Source organism: Carcharhinus amblyrhynchos, chromosome 34, assembly GCF_965287045.1.
Source record: "Carcharhinus amblyrhynchos chromosome 34, sCarAmb.v2.hapA, whole genome shotgun sequence".
In the NCBI taxonomy this organism is placed as follows: Eukaryota; Metazoa; Chordata; class Chondrichthyes; order Carcharhiniformes; family Carcharhinidae; genus Carcharhinus; species Carcharhinus amblyrhynchos.
In genome coordinates, this window is record NC_137357.1 from 9,752,061 (window position 1) to 9,762,727 (window position 10,667).

General features: G+C 42.1%; 1 protein-coding gene across 1 annotated transcript; it reads left to right on the top strand.

The window, feature by feature from the left end:
* Positions 1 to 2,852: 2,852 nt before the first annotated feature.
* tm2d2 (TM2 domain containing 2) lies at positions 2,853 to 10,667 on the top strand. Its single transcript, XM_080217063.1, has 4 exons — positions 2,853 to 3,202; positions 4,444 to 4,531; positions 6,125 to 6,240; positions 9,777 to 10,667. The coding sequence occupies exons 1-4, from the start codon at positions 2,967 to 2,969 to the stop codon at positions 9,988 to 9,990; spliced, it is 654 nt and encodes a 217-aa protein (XP_080073189.1). The 5' UTR covers positions 2,853 to 2,966; the 3' UTR covers positions 9,991 to 10,667.

Sequence of the window (10,667 nt, forward strand, 5' to 3'; positions counted from 1 at the left end):
AAAAGACATGGTTAATGATGCCCATTCAGCAGCCATAAAGTGTTTCACAGAAGAGTTACAATGTGGCACATTCTGCAATAAACTGCTTGATTGGCATGCTTAAAATATGTTTCAGATGCATTTGTCTGCAGTGCAACATGGCTCTGGACCAGTCAGGCACTGACCTCCAATACTGTCTCCAGTAGGTGAGCTGCATCATTGTTATTTGCTGCATTCCATACAATCTAGTGCACCAAAGGGGTGCATGAGTTGCCACTTGGAGAAATGGAGGAGTTGCACATCTCCTCCAATGTAGAGGATGTAGAAAGGAATGACATTGAAGAAGGCAAGCATGTTGATACTCCATATTAAAAGGCCCTAGCATGGGTCATTCCTGGCAGATATGCCCATGAGACCCTTATAGCGACAAGATTCCAGGACAATGAAGATGATGAGTTCCCAGAGCCCACTTTCCTGTCCCTTCCATGCAGGTTCAACATTAACAACTTTTTTTGCTATTGTCAACATCTCAAGGAAGGACCTCAATCTCAGAATGGGTAGTCACAAACTTGCATGATGATGGCCTCATCCTTGGATGGCTAGGTAGCCTATGGATTGTGTGGCTGTTCTGTGATGGGATGAGAACACCATCAGCATTTACTGTATAGCAAGTAGACATGATCCAGTCCTTTCAATCACTGTCTGTAGGAGTCTGCAATACGCATAAGCAGCACTGCAAACCTCAGTTTCTCCCTCCCTCAGCGTACCTGAACAGGCATCAGAGTATGGTGATTCGGGGATTTTCACAGTCACTTCATTGCAGTGTTAATGTAAGTCGATTTGAATCATTCACGCACCCTGGAAAGACTCTCTTCCACCGACTTCCATTGGGAAAAAGATACAAATGTTTGAGGTCACGTACTAACCAAAAAAACAGCTCTTTCCCTGCAGTCAGACTTTTGAATGGACCTACTTTGTATAAAGCTGATCTTTCTTTATACCCTAGCTATGACTGTAACAGTACACATGGTCCCTGGAAAATGGTCCCCGGAGGGACATGGTCACCAAAAGGGTGGAGGGTTTTAGTTAAGTCGGGCAGCATGGTCAGTGCAGGCTTGGAAGGCCGAAGAGCCCGTTCCTGTGCTGTAATTTTCTTTGTTCATTCTTCATTTTGCACTCTCTCCCTTCCTTCTCTATGTACGGTATGCTTTGCCTGCATAGCGCAAGAAACAATACTTTTCACTGTCTACCAATACATGTGACAATAATAAATCAAATCAGATATTAAGTTGATTTTTCTCTGCACCCCAGCTATGACTAATACTACATTCTGCACACTCTCCTTCTCGATGAATGGTATGCTTTGTATGTTTCGCGCACAAGAAACAATACTTTTCACTGTCTACTAATATGTGATAATAATAAATCAAATATAAGTTGATCTTTCTCTGTACCCTAGCTATCTCCTTTTCTTCTCTATGAACGGTATGCTTTGTCTGTATAGCGTGCAAGGAACAATATTTTTCACTGTATACTCATACATGTGACAATAATAAATCAAATCAAATATTAAGTTGATCTTTCTCTACTGTAGCTGTGACTGTAACACTACATTCTGCACTCTCTCCTTTCCTTCTCTATGAATGGTATGCTTTGTCTGTATAGCATGCAAGAAACAATACTTTTCAGTGCATACTAATATATGTGACAATAATGAATCAAATCAAATTTTAAGTTGATCTTTTTCTACCGTAGCTATAACTGTAACACCACATTCTGCTCCCTTTCCTTTCTTTCTCTATGAATGGTATGCTTTATCTATATAGCGTGCAAGAACTAATACTTTTCACTCTATTTTAATACTTGTGACAAGGATAAATCAAACCAAATATTAATTTGATCTTTCTCTACCATAGCTTCGACTGTACATTCTGCACCCTCTCTTTTCTTCTCTATGAATGGTATATTTTGTCTGTATAGCGCGCAAAAAACAATACTTTTCGCTGTGTGTCAATACGTTACAACAATAAATCAAATCAAATATTAAGTTGATCTTACTCTGCACCCTAGCTATGATTGTAACACTATATTCTGCACTCCTTTCCTTCTCTATGAATGGTATGCTTTGTCTATATAGTGTGCAAGAAACAATACTTTTCGCTCTATGTTAATTCATGCGACAATAATAAATCAAATCCAATATTAAATTGATCTTTCTCTGCACCCTAGCTATGATTATAACACTATATGCTGCACTCTCTCCTTTCCTTCTCTATGTATGGTATGCTTGGTTCAGCACGCAAGAAACAGTACTTTTCACTGTGAGTTAATACATGTGACAATAATAAATCAAATCAAATATTGATCTTTCTCTATACCCTAGCTATGACTGTAACAGTACATTCTGCACTCCTTTCCTTCTCTATGAATGGTATGCTTTCTGTATAGTGCACAAGAAACAATATTTTTCACTGTATACTAATACATATGACAATAAATCAAATGAAATATTAATTAGATCTTTCTCCACCCTAGCTATGACCGTAAAGCTACATTCTGCATCGCTCCTTTCCTTCTCTATGAACGGTATGCTGTCTGTATAATGCGCAAGAAAGAATACTTTTCACTGGATGTTAATACATGGGACAACAGGAAATAAAATCAAATAAAGTTTGAACTTTCAAACTTGTCAATCACTGAGTGGTGAAGGGGCGCGGCGAAAGGGTCAGAAAGCTGCTACCTGATTGGACAAGGCTGGTCTCGCTTAAAGGGGAGGCGCGCAGTCTGGAAAGCGCCTGATTGGACAAAGCTGGCCCCGCCCTCGGAAAGGGGGCGGATCGAAGTGGTCACGTGGTGTTGAAAGCGTCTGATCGGACAAGAGTGCCGTCAATCAAAGGGTGACGTCGGTAATGGGAGTAATGGCGGAGGTTGTTGTTGTACAGTGAGTGGGGTCGGCACTGAGGGAGCCGGAGGAGCGGGCAGGCGGGATGTGGGCCGTGTCGCCCGGGCACCTGCTGCTGGGCGGGCAACTGGCTCTGCTGGCTGCCGCTGTGCTGCTGCAGTGTCTGGCGGCGGGCTCACTGTCGCAGAACCTGACGGCTAACGGCTCAGAGCAGCAGCAGCCGCCGACGCAGCAACAGGCCCGGGACAGGCAACAACCAGAGGAGACGGAACTGCTGGAATACCGAGACCCGCTTTCCCCGTTGGTGCTCTGCAGATTCTTGTAAGTCCCTCACCATCTCCTTTCTCTCTGTATTCCCATTCGCCAATAACCTGAACAACTTTATTTATATCACTGGTGGGTGTACGTTAGCATTGCAGTGAAGTTACTGTGAAAATCCCCCAGTCACCCCACTCCAGCGCCTGTCTGGGTACATTGAGGGAGGTGCATCTTACCAAGGCTCCCCCCTCCCCTGCATTCCTGTAACTCTATATATTTACCCCACTAATTCCACCCCCCACCAGCCGACACATCTCAAGTTTATTTATAAGTGTGACAAGTAAGGCTTACATTAACACTGCAATGAAGTTACTGTGAAAATTCCCTAGTCACCATGCTCCAGTGCCTGTTTGGGTACACTGCAGGAGAATTTAGCATGGCCAATCCACCTAACCAGGTGCATCTTGTCAAGGTCCACCTTCCACCTCCCACCTCCCCCCGCCCCCCCCGCCACCAATTCCTGTAACTCTATACATTTACCCCACTGATCCCCCTAGCCTACACATCTGAAGTTTATTTATTAGTGTCACAAGTAAGGTTTACATTAATACTGCAATGAAGTTACTGTCAAAATCGTCCCAGTCACCACACTCGGGCACCTGTTTGAGTACGCTGAGGGAGAATTTAGCACCTAACCAGCGCATCATTTGGACAGTGGGAGGAGACTGTAGGAAACCCAAGCAGACATGGGAAGAACATGCAAACTCCACACAGACAGTAATCCAAGCTGGGAATCGAACCCGGGTCCCTGACGCTGTGAAGACACAGTGCGAACCGCCGTGCTACTATTCACCTCCTGAACAGAGGGCCAAGTGTTCACCACTGCTACAAAATAACTCAGGATCGTTAAACACATTCAAACATGGGCACCAAGTTTTTTTTTGTCTTCTGCATAATCTTGACCTCAGGATCTCTGCCAGAAGGATGAACCTGTGTATCCTTTGCAAATCACTTATCTTTGTTGGAGTGCAAGTATGTAAAACAAAAAAAAAAGTGATTTAAAGTCTGTTTATTCGTCGCACATAAGGCTTACATGAACACTGCAATGAAGTTAGTGTGAAATTCCCTGTGTAACTACTGTGTAAATTAAAGTTAGCATTTAAGGTGTAGATCTTTCATGGGAACAGAAGTATACTGTTTTTATTTTAAACGTAAACCATAAATCTTCATGCATTTAGTTTGTTAAATGATGGTACTTCTAATATTATGTTTGTTTAATTTTGTATTGCTTTTGTTTGTTGCAGGCCAGATGAATTTGTTAGATGTGATAAGCCAGAGGACCTTGCTGGAAATGTGACTGCCTCCCAAGAGCGTGGATATGGTTGTGTAAAAGTAAGGAAAATTTCACTTCTGTCTTCACCGTTTATCATTTTTTTTGGTTCAGTAAAACTGTGAAATCACTTGCACAAAGGGTTATACTTGAAATTTTGACATCTCTGTTTTTACTAAAGTTGCTAACTTAGTTCCCACTGTGCGTTTCCAGGATTTTCCATTTTTTATTCCTTATTAGGAAATCGCCGTCTAATTTACAGCAATGAGTTTCAATCCTCCAGGGTGCTGATTGGAATTAGTAATTGGATGTGAACAACTCCATGATCTTTAGGAGTCTTTCTGTCACTGCAATTTGAACCTCAAACATAAATTTAATGAGCTGAAACTATCTACTTTTTGTGTTCATAGAATCCCGACAGTGCAGAGGGAGACTCATCAAGTCTGCACCGACCACAATCCCACCCAAGCTCTATCCCCACACTGCCATTCAATTACTCGAGCTAGCTCTCCCTGACACTCGGGCAATTTAACATGGCAAATCCACCTAACCAGCACATCTTTCGGACTGTGGGAGGAAACCGGAGCACCCTTGCCTTCATCAGCAGGGGCATTGGGTTTTAAAACTGGCAAGTCCTGTTGCAGCTTTCGAGAACTTTAATTAGGCCACACTTGGAATATATTGTTCAACTCTGGTTGCCACACTACCAAAAAGATGTGGAGGCTTTGGAGGGGTACAAAAAAGATTGACCAGGATGTTGCCTGGTATGGAGGGCATTAGATATGAAGGGACGTTGGAGAAACTTGGTTTGTTCTCACTGGAACGATAGATGTTGAGGGGTGACCTGATAAAAGCCCAGAAGAGTGAGAGGCATGGATAGAGTCGAGAGTCAGAAGCCTTTTCTGAGAGTGGAAGAGTCAATTATTCGGGGGCACAGGTTTAAGGTGCGAGGAGCAAGATTTAAGGGAGATGTATGAGGCAGATTTTTTTACACAGAGGATGGTGGGTGCCTGGAACTCACTGCCGGGGAAGTCGTGGAAGCAGATATGATAATGACGTTTAAGGGCCGTCTAGACAAATACATGAATAGGATGGGAATAGAGGGGTACGGTCCCTGGGAGAGTAGGGGTCTTAGTGAAGTTGGGCAGCATGGTCGGTGCAGGCTTGGAGAGCCGAACGATCTGTTCCTATGCTGTAATGTTCGTTCTTTCCTCGCCCAGAGGAAACCCATGCAGGCACTGGGAGAATGTGCAACTCCACACGTGACCCAAGCTGGGAATCAAACCCAGGTCTCTAGCACTGTGTGAGGCAGCACTGCTAACGACCATGCTGCCCCTTATGCTGGCATAAAGATTTGATTTCATTTGGATTACAATTGTGTGATTATAAAATTACCTAACATAGCTGGAGGCAAGCCAATGTACAAGTTTGAATGTGAAATGTGGCCTTGGTGAGCAAAGCTGCAGTTAAGACCAGGCAGCTTGGACTTTCTGATGTATTACAAAGCTAGAAAATCTTGTCAGTGTGGAGCTGTCTGATGAATGGCATTAAATGGATTGCATTGATGTAATCATGCTAAGGGATTTTATACTTGTAACTGGACGTGAAGGGCCTGATGTTAAATGGCTTAATTAACTTTGTACTTTGATCAACAGTTTGGCGGGCAAGCTTACAATGAAGTGGAGCACACACCAGTGCTATGTTATGCATTGAAGGATATCCAGTGTGCTGGGCCACGCACTTTCCTCCGAGGAAACGTGCCGTGCATCAAGTAAGAACTTAATTTGAGTTTATCAATTAGCTTTGAATGTCACTTTCCTTTTTCTGATTTTCACCATCAAATCTAAGAGGAGGATTGGATCAGCATTTCATCTGTAACGCGATGTTAATTCTTTGTGACAGTCAGCAGGTTTTTTTGTGATTCAGGTGGCTTAAGACGATTGAAAATGTTATGGACTGCACATCTGTGGATTTCAGACTTTCAAAGGGAATGGGATTATGTATTGAAGATAAAAATTTGCAAGGTGATGAGAGGGAGAAGGACATGGTGTGGGACTGAGCGGATTGAATTTTTAAAGTGCTGACACAGTCACAAGGAGGAAAATGGCCATATGTTAGATAATTCTGGTCAGTGAAAAACAAATTATCTTACTTTTCACTTGTTGATGTGGTGTGCTAAATTGCACATATATACACATGTTGTAAACTAATTATCTTAAAGGTAATGTTTAGATACTTAAATCTGTTGAAGTAGAGCAGTGTGAACCTCACCTGGAATGAGCCAAGTCCAACTAGGAGTGAGTCGGGTGTGAAGAGTTATAGGTTGGGTGTAGGGTGATGAGGAGAGAAGTGGCGAAGAGCGGAGAGGTAAGCAGCAAAATCATGGAGTGAGATGGCGTGAAGTAGGCCGGGAGTGGAATGCAAGATAGAAGAATATAATGAAGCAGCTGCCAGTGGAATTGGAGCAGAGTGGCATGACATGGGCAAGGAGCGTACATGCTTGTTATATCTGAAAGTGCACTGAATAGGAGAGGAGAAAAATTAAAATCACTGGCTGATGTCACAGGGCAGGAAGCATGTGGATAAAGTGGTTGGTTTTTATATGAATTAACCTTTCAAGTCTTTAAAAGCTTAAGCCAATTTGACATTTTTCCATATAAAGTTAGTGCTTAATCAATCATGCTCATCTACAGGATGAAGTTAAAGTTAAATTAAGTGAGAGATAGTAAAGTTGTGGAGGTTTTTCAGTTAATTTAATCTAAGGTTTTTAGGTAAGCTGCCTATAAAATGAAGTGACATTAACACAGGAGAATTGCATTGGAAGCATTATTCAAATAATAAGTCTAATAGTCTGAGAAATAGAGGCATGTCAAGGCAGCTCATACCTATGGCATGCACATTATGTTCTGTGTGGGAACTTCAAGATGCTTCTCGTGCCCTGGACAACAAAGTGTTGTCAGCTGCAGTGCCTCAACTTGAAGTTTGGCTTTGCATTTGGCTTTACGGGGAAACTGGAGGTTAAGGTACTGATGGGTTAAAAATTAAGCAATATTAGGAATCCTTGCCATACTTAAGCTGCCAGGCCCTGGGGTGATGCATCCAACAAGGGTAGTAAGGGGGTAGAAATGGCCAAGGCAATAGCTATAATCTTCCAATCCACAATACCAAGGAATTGGAGAATTGCAAACATTACAGTCTTGTTGAAGAAAGAGTGTAAGGATCAGTCCAGCTATTACAAACCAGTCAGTGTAACCTGGTGATGGGAACAGTGTTGGAAACAATTTGGAACAAAATTATCATTCACTCGGGCACATGTGGGTTAATTATGGAAAGCTAGCATTTAGGCAAAATTAACCAATTTGTATGTCTTTGAGTAGGAAAAGTTTATTTATTTGTTGCAAGTAAGTTTACATTAACAATGCAGTAAAGTTACTGTGAAAATACCCTAGTTGCCACACTCCAGTGCCTGTTCAGGTACACTGAGGGAGAATTTAATGTGGCCAATTCACCGAACCAGTGCGCCTTTTGGACTGTGGGTGGAAACCGGAGCACCTGAAGGAAACCCACGCAGACATGGGGAGAATGTGCAGACTCCACACAGACAGTGACCCAAGCTAGGAATCGAACCCAGGCCCCTGGTGCTGTGAGGCAGCACTATTATGCGATGAACAAGGACTTCCAAAAAAAAATTCAGTAAAGTTTCACACAGCAAGCTTGTTGATAAAGCGTTTGGACTGGAGGAAGTAGTGGGATTTCCCAAGGTTCAGTATTAGAACCCCTGATTTTCTTCTCGTATATTAATGACCAAAAGTTGGTTAGGCAGGGCACAGTTTGCAGATAACTTAACACTTGAAAATACTGTGAACTGAGAGTTCAAAAGGCTGATGGAATGGGCAGATGAAATTTCGTGCAGAGACACGTGAAGTGATTCATTTTGGTAGGAAGACTGAGGAGATGCAATATAAAATTAAGGGTGCAATTTTAAAGGGGGAACAGGAGCAGAGGGATCTGGGGATATACGAGTACAGATCGTTGCAGGTGGCAGGACAGGTTGAGGAAAGCGATCAATTCGACATATGGGATCCTTACAAGGGCATAAGGCACAAAAGCAAGACAACTTTCTAACATGGGTTCAGCCTTAACTGGAGTATTGAGTCCAGTTTTGGCATCACACTTCCGGAACAATATGAAGGCATTCGAGAAAGTGTGGTAGGATCCATAAAAAATAATTCCGAGGATGAGGACCTTCAGTTATGTGGATAGATTGGAGAAGTTGCAGCTGTTCTTGAAGAACAGGCTGAGAAGAGACTTAGTGGAGGTGTTAAAATTATGTTGCATCTTGGCAGAGTAGATCAGGAGACACTGTTACTTTGGTTGAAGAGTTGAGGACCAGAAGCCAGAGATTGAAGCTAAATGGCAAAAGAAGCACCAACAAGATGAGGAAACTCCTTTAGGAAGTATTTGGAATGGAGTTCCTGAGAATGTGGTGGAAGCATATTCAATCAAGGCTTTCAGAAGAAAATTGGAGAGCTATTTAAAAGAAAAGAAATGACAAGGTTTTGCGGGGGGTGGGAAGGCAGGTCAGTTGACACTGGGTATGTGAGACTTGCATGAGTGCTCTAGCAGACAGCTGGCAGGAATGCAACAAGCTGAACGTCTCCTGTGTTCTAATCGTTCCGAAATGCTCTGAAACCCACATTGCTTTTTGAGGCCTTCACTCAAGCAGCAGGTCCTGTAGTAGAGAGGATGCTGGAATGGAATTCTAATATTTTTCTTAAATCCCATGCCGTGCCTCGAATTGGTATCAGCTTGCTTCTTGTATCTGCATGTTAGTCATCTTCAGAATTGAAGATCAAACCAGTTGGCACCTGTTGCATAATTCTCTGCATTCCTCCCATCTAATCTCCAACTCCTCAGCCGACTACGCTCTGTCGAGAAAGCTCAAGTTAGTTTGAGGAACAACACCTCATCTTTTAATTAAACGCTTTTCAGCTTTCCAGACTGAACATGGAGTTCGTGCTTATCTTTTGCTTCTTTGCCAATCCTTCTACCATCTCCTTTTGCCTTGCACCAACATTTTATTTGCCTCTTCTATCCCTTTCCCTGCCTCGGTACTTGAGACTTGTTAATTGTCCAACTTTTTATAGAGCTGAGGAAAGGGTAACTGTTTCTTTGTCAATATTATGCGCTTTTATTCCAAATGGATTTATGTTTCGTGGGTGATCCAAACTATTCAATCTGATGACTTATTTTGAACCTGTGCTGTGTTTTTTTTTAACTAAGCCCTCTTAAATATGTATTTTGCAGGTACACAGGACACTATTTTGTAACAACTTTGCTATATTCCTTTTTCCTGGGGTGCTTCGGTGTCGATAGATTTTGCCTGGCGCACACTGGCACTGCAGTGGGAAAATTGCTGACACTTGGAGGTCTCGGGATTTGGTGGTTTGTGGATCTAATACTACTCATCACAGGAGGCCTGATGCCCAGTGATGGCAGTAACTGGTGCACTTACTACTGAAGATGCACTTCAACTGAATTCTGTGAAGTTTTTTTGGGTTGGTTGAGGGCATGAGAAAGGACAAAGCACAACAGGACCCTGTTTACGCCCTGTCCTGGACTGACTTACGGTTTGTTTGGACACATTGAATCCAAGCACGTAGACACTTGCTTTTTTTTTGTCATTCCTCATGTTTGATCTATCCCTATGGGTATTTGTCTCAGGCTGAAATAGGCTGTGTATTATTTTTATTAAGTCTGTAAATATAAATTTTGCAATCATGTTATTTTGATTTTGTTTAATTTGCCTTATGAGAAATTAATTACACATACACCAAACGAGATGTACTGGAACATTTTAAGCTGGAAACTATATAACCACACTTTAAACCTGGTTGAATTTTTCAATCATTCTTTGCCTGTTTTTTTCCACAGCACTTTAACAAACCATGAAAACACAACCTAAAATTTGAAAGATTAGAGTTGGTGGTGGTGGAACTAAATGTACACACCATAGAAAATGTTTCTGGAAGTTGTAATCTGAAAGGAAGGCAAACTAAGAACTTGTACAAATTGATTGTTTCCAAACAAACGTAGAGAAATTCCAGTGTGTGCTATTTAACATACAAAGCCATCAGAGTATATTATGCCTAATCATTTAGGAGGTGAAATATGGCCAATAAACTGTTTTTAAATGTA

Coding starts and splice junctions, on each gene's coding strand:
- tm2d2 (XM_080217063.1), top strand. CDS start 2,967: ATGTGGGCCGTGTCGCCCGGGCACCTGCTGCTGGGCGGGCAACTGGCT. Junction 4,532..6,124: donor GTGGATATGGTTGTGTAAAA/GTAAGGAAAATT, acceptor TTTGATCAACAG/TTTGGCGGGCAAGCTTACAA. Junction 6,241..9,776: donor GGAAACGTGCCGTGCATCAA/GTAAGAACTTAA, acceptor TGTATTTTGCAG/GTACACAGGACACTATTTTG.